This window comes from Cynoglossus semilaevis, chromosome 10, assembly GCF_000523025.1.
Source record: "Cynoglossus semilaevis isolate Cse_v1.0 chromosome 10, Cse_v1.0, whole genome shotgun sequence".
Lineage (NCBI taxonomy): Eukaryota > Metazoa > Chordata > Actinopteri > Pleuronectiformes > Cynoglossidae > Cynoglossus > Cynoglossus semilaevis.
Window position 1 is genome coordinate 11678332 of NC_024316.1, and position 16498 is coordinate 11694829.

General features: G+C 38.2%; 1 protein-coding gene across 2 annotated transcripts in view; it reads left to right on the forward strand.

Moving 5' to 3' along the window:
- cep104 (centrosomal protein 104) overlaps positions 1–16498 on the forward strand; it is a 29134-nt gene that overhangs the window by 3035 nt on the left and 9601 nt on the right. Inside the window, exons 6-20 of one of the 2 annotated variants that reach the window (XM_008318766.3) lie at positions 364–440; positions 723–891; positions 2828–2983; positions 3058–3291; positions 4111–4329; positions 4905–5075; positions 5717–5890; positions 7364–7540; positions 11072–11272; positions 11856–11933; positions 12129–12216; positions 13732–13789; positions 13918–14026; positions 14110–14248; positions 15390–15457. In XM_008318766.3, the coding sequence (XP_008316988.1) occupies positions 364–440; positions 723–891; positions 2828–2983; positions 3058–3291; positions 4111–4329; positions 4905–5075; positions 5717–5890; positions 7364–7540; positions 11072–11272; positions 11856–11933; positions 12129–12216; positions 13732–13789; positions 13918–14026; positions 14110–14248; positions 15390–15457 (2118 nt within the window). Of the gene's footprint in view, positions 1–363; positions 441–722; positions 892–2827; positions 2984–3057; positions 3292–4110; positions 4330–4904; positions 5076–5716; positions 5891–7363; positions 7541–11071; positions 11273–11855; positions 11934–12128; positions 12217–13731; positions 13790–13917; positions 14027–14109; positions 14249–15389; positions 15498–16498 lie in introns of both variants that reach the window. The other variant, XM_025059690.1, reaches the window with a different exon arrangement.

Sequence of the window (16498 nt, forward strand, 5' to 3'; positions counted from 1 at the left end):
AGAGTAGCTGGTGATGCAGATCAGCATCTTAGTCACAAAGCTCTTGAAGAGAGAGATTTTTGGGTGTTTACTTATTTAGTTCATGGTTTGTAACCTGGATTGTTCTGGACCCCCCCCCCCCCAACAAAACTAATGTATGTAATGCGCGGGGTATAATACATCTTAAACCTTTATTGGACCAGCTTTAACAGTGATAATTGTGACAAATTATCACTTTCAAAAAGGACAGTCTCTGGGTGTGTAGTTAAGCTAAAGGATACATTTAAATTGTAAATGTGAGAGGTCAGTGGGATTGATCAGGTTTAATGTAGCACAGAAAGATGACCGGAAATGTTGCTAACTTGTCCATCTGGTTACACCCAGCCAAGCCGAGAGCAGCTGATCGAACATTACCTCAAAAGCACTCAGCTGGACGTCGCCTTGGACACAACCTCCATGGGGTGAGACTGGGACATTGAACCTGAGTTTCTTTCTCTTGTGACGATAACACTTTGCATCAAAGCCCTTGAGTCACCAGGCCAAGCACAGCGTTTAAAGCAAAGCAGGTGGTGGCCTGTGCAAAGAAGAAAACAAGTTTCTCAATCATTTTTAAAAAATGTATCCCCCATGAAACATTCACATTAGGGATAAATTGATAAGCATCCAAACTGTGTTGTCTTTTATATCTAATTGAAAGCTCTGTGAAATGCAATTAAGACATCTGTGTTCTTTGTTGAATCTAGAAAAAGTGACTCCATCTCCCCATTCGATGACCTGGCCTTTGAGATGTACCAGGACCCTGAAGTTGCTCACATCATCCGCCTCATGGACCAAAAGAAGCAGGACATGGTCCGACAGGAGAAATATGAGCAGGCCAAGAATCTGAAGCAGGCCATCGCCGACCTGCAGAAGGTACTATACCTCATAGGCCACACGTTTGTTTCTCACATAGCGGAATAAAATGTCCCACAGATCCCAAGGATGTGTCCTTGCAGTGGTTAAAGGATTCTGTCACCTTTGAATGGATTTTTGCAATTGCCTCACTAAGTAGAAATTCCTTATCAGTGATCTTTAAAGGTGTAGGTATGTGTAAATATTTACCAAACGACAGTGTCATTATGAATTAATGGGATTCACAGAAAGGCTCTTTGTATAAGCACAAACAAGTAGAATGTTTACTCAAAGGCAGACTCTCAGTCCATCTTCCCCACCCCCTGTTCCCAACCTGGTAGTCTTCCTGGAAAAAAGCAGATGATTGTGATCTAATTTTCCAACTTTTAACTACACTATCAGCTCTACATCTGCCGATTTACATACATACATTTCTTTATCCCGCTGTTAAAAACAAAACATGCTGAATATACTGAAGTGCTAAACATAGTAGTCATAATATGTAATACATTGAAGTGAATTATTTTTTCCACAGGTTTAAGCTCCTGTGCAGACCATTGGACATGACCACCACTATGAAACTAAATCTTTTTTATTTTCGGTTGCTACTTTGTTGTACACTTTTCTGTCATTATTTACAAGTAGTTGTCAGACATTTGTTCAGATTCCTATTACCCACCCTCCTTGTGTACAGGGCCTCCATGGTGACCATGCATTTTTAATTAGCTTGACAGCTGATGGTCCCTGAGTCATGTCTTCACCACAGTGACCACAGGCTTTTCTGTAACCAGATAACTCGTCAACACCAGCACCTTGTTAGCGTCAGTATATTATCGCTGTGAACAACCAGTCGCCAAGGTGGTCATGCTGAAAATGTGTTCTTGTTGTCACACAGTTGCGATGCCATGGGACTGGTTTTATTGATATCTGTTAAGACAGAGCAGAGTTGAGACAATACCAATAGATGACTGACTTTCTGCTATGTCTCTTCATGGTGATTAAGAGACAACATGTTTGGTCCAAACATGAGGAAGGACTCTCAGTTCACTTCAGACCGTAATACCCAAAACCTGGCTAGCAACTTTATATAGCCAAGTGGAATTTCCACACAAGGAAATTACAGGTTTGCACTTACTGGAACTTACAGCAACTACAATGGAATTCCACGAATTTAAGAGCTTGTTTAAATGCATACAGGTACTCTACTCTGAAGTTTCACTCATTTCTCTGTATATTTTTATGCTTGAACCTTAGTTTTTCTTTCTTTCTTTCTGTGTTTGGGGAGTGTAGTGGAGGATGTGATGACCAAATTATTTCCAAGACAGGATTCATATTTCTAACTGCCTAAGAATAACTCTGAACAAACCAGTAACCCAATTTGACCAGTTTCAGGTCAGCTTCTGATACCTTAGCTCGACCAACTTAAACATAAATGTCAACATAAATTTGAAATCAGTGTTACAGTTGTCATGCTTGACTTGCTCGTCCTTTATCATGTAGTCACATTGGAGTAAGTCAAACCAGCTTGTTTTTAAATACATTATACATTCTAGATTTTGGCAGGTTAGAGAATATTTACTTTGTTGTCCAAACTGGGACTAAAGAGTAGGCAGACACTTTATCACAGTTTTGGTGACCAATACATTTGCATACAAGAAATTTAAAGAAATTAATTGATTTAAAATGGGCTTTTTTTTTGTTTGTTCTTTTTTTCAAATTTTCAAAATACACTGTACGGTCTGTCAGTGCTGCTGGAACCACAGATGGAGAATAATAATACTTTTTTCTTTCAATAGCCTTGGGTCAAAGTAATAAAACATCCTCTCATATTGGCAGTAGTGCAGGTATAAAAATTACATAATGCCAGGACATCCTGACACTATAGGAAGACAACAATCTTCTATCTGCAATAACCTGTCTAAACATGTGCTGGGATGTTTGTGTCTGGCTCTTTCAGGTTGGAGAGCGTTTGGCCCAATATGACATAGAGAAGCGATGTGCCATAGAAAAAGAGGACTACGATCTGGCCAAGAAGAAGAAAGAGCTGATGGAGAACTATAGGAGGAGTGTCTACAAGCAGCTGGAGGTCCACAACCTGCTGGACATATCACTGGTCAGTCACTATTATCTGGAATCATTTCATGATGATGACTATAGCCAATTCTGACTCCCTGACTTTGTCACCAGGTCACCAGAGCCAGAGAGTTGTCCCCCCCACCAGGTCCTCCCTCAACTCTGCCTTCACCAGGTTACTGTTCAGTCCCTGCCCAACTCCTTGTGTCTACAGACACAGTCAGAACAGGGAAGAAAAAAAACACTCCCCAGGATCAACAATCAGCTACAGAAGCAGTTTTGCCTAAATTAAGCAGTCAGCCTGAAAACCTTTGCATCCCTGCTGTTCAAGCTGATACAATGACAGACGTAAGTGTAACATTATCCAAGGTGGTGAAGCTGCACCACACATATGGGCCCGTCTCCACACTGTGTAGAACATGTTCCGAAACAGAAACACAGACTGCATCAATGACAAAACCCAAAGCCCTCTTTGATTGAATGAATCCTGGACGAGTGGATTATAACTGGAATCACTTTGGTGACACATGTCTGGCCCAAGTCTCTGTATTGTTAGAGCAGGGAGAACACAGAGAGAGACTGTGACAAGTGGGGTCTTTTATGCATTACTTACCACCTACTGAGAGCAGCTTTGCTACAGGTTTAAGTTTCACTATTTAATTAAAAGCCTGAAACGGATGGCTAACTCTGGTGGCTGCCAACCTGGACCTAAGGCACAGCTTTGACCCTTCTGCAATGCCATTGTCTGTCACAGGAGATAACAAAGGACATAAGATGCAAGAATTCAACATTTATTTTAAACATTGTTCCTCATCATTGCCATATAAAACATTCAAGATAAATTGTTTTATGTAATCCAAAAGCTATCTCTGATATATTTTTTATTTTATGACAACATTTGTTCATTGTAATTGTAAGAAATTTTGCTCATCTACTAAATTGCGAACACATTGTAAGTCTTGTTTGAGCACATACCTGTCTAGTCTGTTTATTTCAGATGACAACATAACAATGGGTCAGAGAGAGTTTGTTGGAGAAAGATGATGATAAGAGATGCAGATAAGACACCTAGCATGTAGTTTCTAAATTTGAGAAACTTACCCACACTTGCTTTAAATCAAATAATAGATAAAACAATCAATGATTTCTTTTTTTTTGGTTTGACAGTCAACAAGTAGGACTTATGATGAGAGGCCACTCCCAGCTCTTCATAGAAAAGACAGAAAGACGGCAGAACTTCTTCAAAGCCCCGTATTCCAGAAAATCCCACAACTGTGCACCTTTGGGTCTCCACCTCTCGCTGAGGTGAGCGTCGAGCCTGAGCAACTGACCAAAAAAGCCCAAATAGAAGCTGGACTTCCTATAGATGTTTACGGAGAAAGCCTGGTAAGAAAAGAAAATGGAAAAACACTCAGAGGATTTAATCTAAATGATCAAATAGAATTACGAAAAAAAAATCTTCTAATTTACATTCAATGCTAACTGGTTTTAAGAGGTGGTTTTATTGAAAGTTCCCTGCTGAAAACAGGGACCTGCAGCTATAGGAAACCAGGGTCTCTGAGAGTGGAATTTGTAGCCTATAAAATCGTAACCAACAAAGAATGAAATGGTGTGTAAAGTTAAACAGGTCTTGGATGACCAATTTCCCTGTGAACACCGCAGCATTCCAACAAGCTATTTTTTACTGATGATATGAAATAAAAATTGTATATATTATGCAAACATATTTATTGAATGATGATATTCTAAAATATGTCGTCCTACTGTTATTATCCAAAGTAAAAAATACATTCTAAAAGTAAAAAAAATGTTTCTTTACTTGTTTTATACCACCGTCTGTGAGTTTGGAAAGGTCAGAAGCCATTGCAGTATGGGGGTGCCTTGGTAACCTGCTCTACAGCAGATGCCAATTTTCCCATATGTAGGAAATCTGTGTGATAGTCTTTACCATCTTCTCCCAGGTGGCGGGGGCTTATTCCAAAACCTGGTCTTACAGAGAGGATGCACTGCTGGATTTGCACAAGAGGCTGCAGGAGGTGTCACCCACCACCACCCCCAAAGAGGAGCTGAGGAACATGATGAGAGCTGCAGTCTTCCTGGTGAAGAAAGGCCTCCAGGATAAAATATCCTCGGTCAGACTTTGGCTCAAACAGCTCACGTTAGTTAGATTCACGAGCAGCATATTTAAAAAAAGAAGTGGAGATATTAATTCCACACCATCGCACTTTTACAAAACGGAACTGTGTTTTCTGTGTTCCTGCTACAAATGGAGCTAAAATGTTCCTGATGCGAAAACATAGTTGCACAATCACACATCCAAAGTGCTCACAATGTTGCCCCTGTACCACATTCAGCCTCCTGTTCGGTTTCCCAGAGCCGGCTTCCTTATACAAACATGTTTTGACAAGGATGGCCTTGTGACTTCTCTGGAAGTTGTTGTACAGTTGGTATGGAACCAGTAGTGTTGCTGGAATAATTCTCTTGATTTATTTAAACAGAAAGCTCCTTTAAGATGTAAACACATATATACACTGTTCTCTGACACCTCAGTGTAACAGATCACGTTGTTACAGCACTGTATTAATGTTGCCTCAGGTGTTTGCTATTTACATGTTTATTTTGTTTAGAGTATAGGAAACAGGTTAGTTGACTTTTTATTAATACGTCACTTAACTCTTTTTTTGTCCTGTCATGTGCACAGTTATCAACATCTTTGTGGTTTTCCCTTTAAAAGCTTTATGTTTTGATACAATTATCCTCTGCTTTTTCTCAGGTATTCCAGGCTGCCTTAAAGTTGCTGCGACTAATGCTGACTGACCTGATCCCAGGTCTGGGCCTGGCCCGGTCAGAGTTAATCTACTGTTTGGAACAAACCTGGCCCAACCTGCTGACTAGGACTGGAGATTCGGCCAGTCGGCTCCGAGACATGGCTGTTATCTTCATACAGGTATTCTACCAGTCAGGATAGACTGGCTGATTGATTTGAAATCACACACTATTGGCTTAGTTTGTTATTTATGCTCCATCCATCCATCCATTTTCATCCGCTTATCCGTTACGCGGGGGCAGCAGTCTCCATGACCACCACCCAAATCACACTGCACCGTACCAAACCCCCTGAACCTTCCTGCGGGTGGTGAGTCCACTGGAAGGTACCAACCACCCTAAGTGGGATTCGATCTTGGAGGTGAACGCTGGGGTTCCACACCAATGACAGAGACATTGCCTCTGGGCCAAAGCGCCACTATTTATACTCTATGTTTTTAAAGATAAACTAATAAGCCTTTCTCTATCATCCCTCTAAAATATCAAAATGTGTTGCTAATGTCTAATCTATTCTAACTAACATACATTTGATGTCAAATCTGTTCACTTACAAACCCTACAAATAAATCATTTGGCTTCATTAAGTCAACAACCTTTCCTAGAAGCTTGATTTTTTTTGTAAGACTGTCTGGCTGCATTATATACAAACTGGAGATGTCCAGCTTCACAGATTTAGAGTGCATGTTTTTCCACTGACCTGCCTGCAGTTCACAGCTGCCTGTTGCTAGTGCATAGACCAAATTTGACGCACTGTGACCAGAAGAATGAGACAGCCTGAAACACACAGACTGTGGAGAAGCCCAAGGATATGCAACATTTCCATTAATTGAACACAGCAAAGGTTTTTTCCATAGTTTCCTCTTTTCATGTGTTGCTCAACAGAAATGCTGAAAGTTAATTTTCTATTCCTTTTTTTCTGTGCATCACAAAGTGTGAAATAACATGCAATATTACACTGGCCATGTATTCTTTGTCTCCTGTTCACATCTTCAGTTACACTGACTTATTTACCCATTTTATTTACCCCCTAGAGCCTTATATACAGCAAATTGTGATTTACAGGCTGTAGTCATTGTTTGCCCCAGGCTTTTGTTTATTTGTAAAATAATCGCTGGATGTTGTAACTCTTGCAACCGGTAACTGTGAGTAATGTTTTACACGGACGTCTGTGTGCCTGTCTCCGAGCTAGTGCTTAGAAGTGTAATCTGAATGAATGAGCTGGAAAACATTGTCTTTATTTATTATGTTTTTTTTTCTGTACTTCTGTACTTTCCACATGTCGATAATATAAATATGTTCCTGCTTGGATGTCAATCCCTCTGACATTTGTCTGCTCACCTCAGGAGCCTAAAATCGAAAAGAACTGAGACAAGTTACTTCCTCCTTCTTGCCGCACTTAGTTGACTTGTAATCTCTTTCAAGACGTGTCTCTTGTCCGGTTGCTTGTGATGATTGACAAATCGCTCTGTGATGTCTCATGGTTTGTCTAAGCTTCTATAAGCACCAATGTTACTTCGTTTGAAAGGTGCAGAGATTTTGCATGATTGTATCAGTAAATTCCCTGCACTCCTTGTGATGTTCTCCTTTCTTTTAGGAAATTGCTGTCCTGAAGGATATTCGGGCGCTGCAGATAATACCCTGTGAGCTGGTGAAGCCCTTCAAATCAAGCTTTCCCTCTCGTCTGGCACGGAGTCAGGTTGAGCTGCTTGAGGGCCTGCTCGTTGAACTGGGTACAGACAACTCTGGCTTCACTCTGGACAATGTCATGATGGTAAATGACCCCAAAACATAGCCATACATACAAAGACATCTGTAGCAGAAATAAAGTTGCACCCACTGTAAGCTACATATATTTTGTATATTAATGTATATATATATATATATATATATATACATATATGTACTATGAAAATAATAATAATTATAGTAATAATTCCTATTTTCTGATGAGTATGCAATGTTTTTATATACACTTCCCATTTTCAACTTCTTGCAGAAACTTTCAAAAATATTTTAACCACAAACCCTCCACCTCATGGGAGGTTCCCAAACCAGTGGGTACAAATCTTTTTTCTTTTTTTTAATCTTCCTTCACAGCACAGATGGGCAAACTGTCAAAGGAAGTTCTGCCAAGTCAGTTGGTCAGTTTCCTATGTGCTGAGGAACCAAACTGGAAAGAGAACAATACATTCATGAAAATGTCAGATGGATTTGATTCAGTTTGATTCAGATGTAGATAGACTTTTTTTTTAAATAATCTCCTTTCATTTCCTAAGTACAGAAGGAGAAAGGATCACATTTGTACAAAAAAACAATTGTTTCATTGGTATTATTTAAAACAAAATAAATATGTCATTTACTGTATAAAACTAGGATACATTAATGTCAATGATTGGCAGATATTTGGGGTATTCTTGCTTATATGAGTCTGTGTTTAGAACATTCCTATTTTGAAATATAAAAATACATTGATATTTTCAAAATACTAAAAAGAAGCCACATTTTATAGTCTTTTATTAGAGTGCAAAAATAATTTTCACATCTCTGGCTTTTTATTTTCTTTTTATAATATGATATTTTAATTCACAGATATACCAAGCTAAATTCCTTATCCTGTTTGTTTATTCTAGTTTTGATAATATGACCATTACAAAAACTGTCAAACGATTGCACCATAACATCAACAGACAGTCATCTGTGATGTGTAAAGAAGCAGCAGTTTTTTGGTGGTCTTGTCCTCAGTTGTCACTGAACGTTTACCAGCTCGTCCACAAGCTGTCTTCTTAAAAGCTGTCAACGACTGTTATTGTGTCCTTGACTGAATATCAAGTCTCCAGGTGTAATCTTTACACATGAGGAAACAAGAAGTCTAACATACCTTCCGTAACAAGATGGCACATGAACTTTATGACACATTCATTACATTCAGAGTTTGGAAAACAATCATCCGTGTCACTGGTTTTCCATTACATTTCAGGTGAGTAATTTTGAGTGTCTGACAGGAGAGCAGCTCTTGTGTGGTAGACCTTTGATTTGTTTTGTTTCCAGCCCAATGGGCTGTCAGAAATAGAACTTCTAGCTGAGTCAAATTTGCCACCACCGGACTCCACTTCTCATCCCCTGCAACTACTGCTTCCCTGCAGTGATCTAATATTTACATGTAAACTCTCCAACTGGTGACCAGGCCGAAGAGGACAACACTGCCCTGCCCCCACCCCCCACCTTCCCGAACTTTACAACTGCTACTCTCTCACTGCCCTTCCCCCCACCCCTCCAGTCAACCCCCTCCTTCTCACTCTGCATGGCTTTTATCATTGAGAGCAAATTGTTAGGTTTGTCCTCTGGGCTCCCCTGACTTCTGAGGCTTCACAGGTGTCACTGGGTGTCCTGTTTGTGCATGCTTGCTTGGAGACGGCCTTCTTTTGTGTTGGCTGCCTCCCATGTTTGCTTGGGAAACATAAGTGTCTTGATGGAGATGTGACAGGAGGGCTGCACACTCCCCTGAGCTATACTTTACTCACTTCGTCACTTCACTTCTTCCATTGCTTTATTCAGTCAGCCAACCTTGCAACAGTAGCACAATATAAAAATAACTTCTTTAGGTGTCTGTTATCAGCTTTGGTTTATCTTCACTTCTGATATCAGAAGTGCAAAAATGGGTTATCGCTGACGTAATTTGATGTTTTGTGCTTTGGTTTTGTTCTCAGACAAGTTAGTTTTGTGCTGTTTCCTTTAGATTTGTAAATCATATCAGTTTAGCTGTTGCCGTAACAAAAAAAAATAGTCATCCAGGCATCAGTTCTCTGAGTGAATACATACTTTAATGAGATTACATGACAATCGACAAACGTCACTGTTAAAACAGTGTTTTTTTATGGTTAAAAATGATGAAAGTTAAATATGTTTTCTTGTAAAGAAAAATGTGTTCAAGGAATTTATTTATTTATTTACACAGAATTAAAATAAACTAGGACTAGCAGGCGGCTGTCACTTTCGTGGGCCACTGTCCTCTGACAGAAAAAAAAATATTCAAGAAATGTGCATGTATGGATCTATCAACAAAGTTTAAAATTTGCCAGACAACTGTCACTGTTGACACTAATTTGAACATAAAGAATAACCAAAAAGAAAGGTCTTCAACGTGACGACATCAGGAGCTTAGCTCAGATAAACGTCCGACATCTCTGTGATAAACACGTGAAGATACTTTTCTAGATTTAACTGCATTCACTTGCATATCAATCAGCCCTTATCGGCAGCACTGACGACAAGGACCCAAAACATTTATAGAACCTTGGGAACTCTTTAGGCATAGAATCAACAGTTTTAAAAGTGAACCTGAAGGACATATTAAGTTGTTGTTTGTTTTCAAACCAGAAAAAAAAGAAGTAATTGAAGCCACAGCGTTAGTAAGAGTTTTCCTCTGTAAAAATATTGAGAAATTACATCTCACGTCCACACGTGTTTGTGCGTCCGACTCCTTCAGCAGTGTTAACCTGTGTTTGATTTGAACAGTTTTGCCTTTCTCTCCTATGTGACCTAGGTGATCCACTCAGACGCAGGCTTCTAAGTGAAAAAATAAATGAGGCAGATTGAATTTCAGATTGAATTTCTTGAATAGAAAACAGAGAATAATAGCTGTCAGATGCACTGATAAGCCAAAGATGGTTGGCCTTTGTATGCAGTTTTCCCTCCAGATAATCCTGTTGTCCAACACTTAAAGGCCATTGCATTGTGACTATTTTCTCTAGAGATTATGTCAGCTAATGGGTATCTTTTTTCCAGTGATGTACCTCCTCAGCAGTGCAGAGTACATTTAACCACAGAAAATAGAATATATATGCTGTCATCCCCTGTTTGAGGAATCTATTTTTTAAAAGAATTATCATCTATACACTGTCTACTTGAACCTTTGTTTATCAAAGCACAAGGACAGGAATAACATTTCTGTGTTAAACTAATTTAGAGTTCATTCACTTTTAATGATGCAGACCTGTTTATCTTATGTGGCTGTCTTCCCCATGGTGTGATGAGATCTTTGTAAAAGTCAGTCAAAAGCGATGGACATTCAGCTGCAGTTTCTGGCTTTTGTTTGTGCAATTTTTTTTTAAAGTCTCTGGGTCTTTTTGCACTGAGAGGGTGACCTGCAGGTGATGTTGTCTATCACTTTCTGCCTTCCACTACAGTTGTCCAACTTGAAATCCATAATAAAGCCCATACCTTTATATGTGGGCATTCACAAATGTTTGAATTGCAGTCTCAAACTACTGACCTCATGAATATGTTTTATTTTTATTTTCAGTTCTGTTCAGCAGCTCTCCAGCACAGTGCAGCGCCAGTGCGGGTACCAGCAGTGCGCATAATCATGTCCATGTACCAGCAAGACGGTGATGCACTTCTTAACTATCTCCCTCCCAGTGACAGTGCTTTGAGGAAAACCTTTCTCTACAAAACCCTCTTTGATGGCTTTGCCAAAATGGATGGGAAGCTGATGGAGACTCAGGCAAGAAGAGTTTTTTTTCTTCTTCTAATTCTAATGAATATTTGCAGATACAGCTGCTTAATGTTATAGAGTTGAAGGAGCAGCTGGTAGATGGACACAGAAACTGTCAGACACAACAGATAGAATGACTGTGGTTAAAAAGAACTCTCGAGAAAATGGAACTTGAAACCATGACTTGTTCTTGTTACATGAAAAAAGAAAGAGGAAGTTTGCTTTTGTATTCTACATCCTAGGCTTGTATTCACATGTTGGTGGTATTGATGGTTTATTTAGCATTTCATTGAAAATGAAACATTTTTAATTGACTCAGAAAATGAAAATATACATTTTCTATAACTGTAATCACGTTGCATCCAGTATGTGGAAGTCTGTTTTCCAAAACCCCTCCACTTACTGAGCCTAATGTCTTGGCATCATTAGAGATATAACCTTACCATTTTCTAATGGACTTTACATTACTGTCAGTTTACTAAATATAAAGAACTTATGCTCAGCAGCTTTAAAAAAACAAGTCATATGTAATTTGCTGTAGGATTATAACATTGCAGTCTATTCTTAATTAGTTCTCTATGTTCCAATGCAGACTCTGAAGAAGGGAAGTGGTGTGCAGCAGGAGATCCCCTCTCCTCAGGAACAGCTGGCTGCACCTACACTGTTCACAGTAGGTGGAGTCCTCATCTGACTTTCATTACATCACGTCTTATAATGTCTACTACTGTGTATAGAACCGTGCAGACATGAGTCTTGGAAATGTCAACATTCATTAAACTGACTTCATCTGAAGTCACCAATTCATTTTTAAATAGTTCACTGACTGGTTGCATTTCTGTTTGAAACATTCCCTCTGTTTGTGAAGGAGAGTGTCAAACAGGGCACCAAAGCACCAGTGACCAAGAAGGGAGCACCCAATGTTGAAAAAGAGACACACAAAAGTATCAAAACAAGTAAGTGATGTGAGAGGAAAGTCAGAACCTCTGTTTTCTTAAAATGAATAAACACCTTAAACCATTTAAGTGGCAGTGGTGGCTTAGTGGTTAAGGAAGCGGACTTGGGTCCAGTAGTAGTAGTTCACTTTTCTTAAATTTAAGGTCAGTTAGTATGCACTTACACTAATGCCTAGAAATGTGTTCTGTTTTCCACAATGGAACCCGATGATTGTGATATACTAATGGTTACCTTCTAGTAACCTAGTAGTAATGGACTAGCACTTACGCTACTGTCCTAATGAATGTTTCTGGGTAAATGTGCCCTGCTGCCTGCAAGGTATCATCTGGATGTAGCCTAGCCTATCTGGCCTACACCCTTGTTCAAATGCAAAGTTTTTTTGTGTCATAAGAAAAGAGACCACAACCTTTCCACTATTAATGTGACCTACAAAACTGTGCAAATCAATTGAAAACAATTTAATCTTTCAAAGGGGGATGGGGAGGGTAATTAATAAGTAAAACTTTTTTCCTCCCCATCTAAAATATATAAAAAAAGTTGTTCTAAAATGTTATAGTTCTCATTAATAGTAGAAACGTTTTTGATCTCATTTTTTTCTATCACATTTTTCTATCACATAAACCACATAACGGGGGAGTTTGTGGCCAAAAACAGGAAGACCAGAGCAGAGAGTTTGAGCGGCATCTTTCCACTACAGTGTCACATATAAAGACGTCTACGTCTATTCAAGTATCTTCTTCAAAAGTGCTGTGTTTTTTATGTTTGCTAATGAAATTGATTAATCAGTGCAGTCATGACAAACAGAAGAAAATTTAAATATCACTTACTCATGATGTCAGTTTTTGTTATTTGTCTGATGCTATGGAAACACAGCATAATGTTGAACTCACTGTTGACTAGGATTGTGAAGAGAAGCCAAACAAGTGGCTATGACGTGGAGTTCCTCAGAGATCCGTTCTGGAACTCTTCTTTTGGGCCTGTAAATGATGGCTTTGGATCTAAATCTGAAGAACTCTGTTGCTGACTGTCAAGTTTATCACATGTTGAACAGAACAAAGAGATCAGTGCACTTCAATTCAGTGGCTCTCAGAGTAGGTTACAGAGTAGATTTCTAATTCATGCCACTAGTCCACAGATCACTATTTGGTTTAGGTCCAGAATACTTTAGATGACTTGGTAATAGAATACAAATCCAGAAGGGCTGTGAGCAGGAAAATTATTTGAGGCCACAGGCCAAGCATGGTGAAGCAGTAATTAGCTGCAGTATGCTGCACACAAATAGAATATGCTTGAAAGAGCTAAGAACAGAGGTCAACTCCAAATGGTTTTCTATTTTTTTTTTTCCAAAATATATTTGTAAAACCATGTTTAAATGCATGTTTTGATGCGATTTAATGTTGACGTGAACAACATTAAATCCTAGATTTTTTTATTTGTTTGCTATTAAATTTGTGATGACTAATGGGTGCACTCTGGACATATACATTTTTTTTTATTTCAATCCGTCACTCAAGCCCCACAGAAGATCACAGACACAGAGGATGTCTCAGAGTCAATCAGTTCCCAGGACAAGTAAGTGACTGCATTCCAGTGCAGCACACAACTACAGGGTCTTCCCTTACAAGTCATATTTTTATTTCTATACTGATGGCTTTGCTTTGATAGGATACTTTCTAATTTACTTCATATTCTTTTTATAGCTTGTGTATATTTTGTGGTAAAAAGGACAAGTTGTTCACAGAAGATGGTCTTGATCTTCATTACTGGAAACACTGTCCAATGCTGCAACACTGCAATGAGTGTAGACAGGTATGTGGACTGACACATTTTTGAACACCCTCCTCAGTTAACAACTGTAAGAGTCTCTAAAGTGTTCTGCCGTGTGTTCACAGATCGTGGAGATAGTCAGCCTCACAGAACATCTCCTGGGGGACTGTGAAAGCAGTTCCAAATTCAGCCAGTGCCAGCGCTGTTCTGAGGCCGTGGTCACCAAAGATCTGAGTCAACATCTGCAGAGCCCTTCCTGCAACCGTGAGTCTGTTAGATCAGCTGTTGAAAGTAAATAGGAAAAGTTATAAAAGTATAACTGTAGTTACTATACAAAATGGCATTAATAAATATAGTTTGAAGAAGAAATCGAGAGATATGTTCAAATACCTTTCCAACACAAAATATTTATAAAGGAAAAAACAAATATAAAAATAAAATGTTTCCAAAAATGAGTAAAAATGCACTTAATTGCCAAAAACATGTAGCTGAGCCCCCTTTAAAGGTTAGCATTTTTTGGAATATCCACCTTTGCTTATTACAGATATCTATGCAAATAATTTCCCAAAAAAGTCCTCTAAAAATAAATAAGTGCACTGAATTGCCCCAAAACATGTAACTAAGCCCATTTTAATGCCTAAATATCAGAAACTCACATGTTATGGAACATTCATCTTTGATTATTACTGACATCTATGGAAAGTCTTAAAATAAGAGTTCACAAAAATGAATACAAATGCACTAATTTGCTCTAAAACATTGCTAAGCCCATTTTATTGCTTAAAATTGAGAGAAAAAATTCATTTTTAGAACATCCACCATTGATCACTACTGACATCCATGCAAATAATCTCCCAGAAAAGTCTTAAAAAATTTAATGTTTCCAAAAATGAATAAAAATGCAATAAATTTCCTAGTAATATGTAACTAAGCCCTTTTTAAAAGTTAAAATTCATAAAAAAACATTCGCCTCTCATCATTACTGACATACATGTAAATAATTTTCCCAAAAAGTCTTAGAAAAAGTTTTCCCAAGAATAAATAAAAAATGGACTAAGCTGCCTAAATGGGGGGAATACAACCGTGGTTTTTGTCTCATTTATTTACTAAACATTTGATGGCTTTAGTTTAAGAACCAGGAACCAGAACCCAGAACACCAACAGAGTAGGTCTGAGAATTCACCACATCTCTGTAATCTTCTAATTATGCCCCCTAATGTCAACAGAGCTGGTGACACAGTAAATCTTCTGTATTAGCTTACACTTAAACTGTAAATGAAGATAGTTCACCATGTTCCCATTCATCTCAGGTATATAAAGGTAAAGGTTATGCTTTTTCTGCTCCACTGCTGTAATCCGATTCTTTCTGGAGTGTTCACCAGGTTTTCCCCTGTTTCCGTTTCAGCTCCAGTGTCCAGCAAATGTTCCAACCACTGTCCTTTGTGTCATGACAACTTCCACCCCGGAGAGGAGGTACAATTGAAAAACACATGTAAAAAACGGAGCTGTTACAGTTAAGTTTCTCACATTCTGACGAAACTGGGTTTTTGCGCTGATGTGACCCTCCATAGAAATGACAGGGGCAGTAGTGGCCCTCAGCTCTTTAGAGTTTCAGACCCCTGTAGTAAATACAGGGTGTGAGAACTTCAGATTTATAAATCACTGTGTTTCCTAGAGTGTTTTCCTGTACATTAGTCTTCTTCGCCTTTTCCCTGTTAGTATAACTAGCATCTCTAGAAAAAGTCTCTAATGTTAGGTTTGAGGGACAAACAGGTGTTGAGGTTATAAACTTGCTTTTCATGGACTTCAAAGAGGGAGAACCCTTTGTTCCTAATTGCCTGTTTTCCATTCTCTCAAGATTGAAGTCAATGCAGTGGGATTCTTCACATTTTTATTAGTTGAAAGAGAAAAGGTCAATTGTTGTCATTTTATTTGTGTATTTATCCCTGTCATAATATAACAGGTAGAGTTGTCCCATTAAAAATTTTCAATACATCAATTGAGTGAAATAATTTATATATATATGTATATATGTATATATATATAATATACATATATACATATATATGTGTATATATATACATATATATATATACATATATATGTATATATATACATATATATATACGTATATATATATATGGATGATGGACATATACTGTATATATGTATTTACGTATGCATATATGGGTTTGTATGTGTATATATATATATATGTATCTATGTATATATATGTATGTGTATATATATATATAATATAAATAGAACTATAGATACAATAACATTTTAAAAATATTTATCAAAAAATAAAATGAAACTCAGAGAAGGATAAAGCATGGTAAATCTAGTATTAAAAATAAATTTAAGGTGAACTTTACACTCCTGCTTTCCAGTAAACAAAGTGTAATTTACAACTAAGTAGCTGAGTAATTAAATGTCTCAACTAATTAGTGACTAGGAATACACTCAGACTAGGACTGTTGTACCGTGCCCATGTGGGATTGCTCCTTAAAG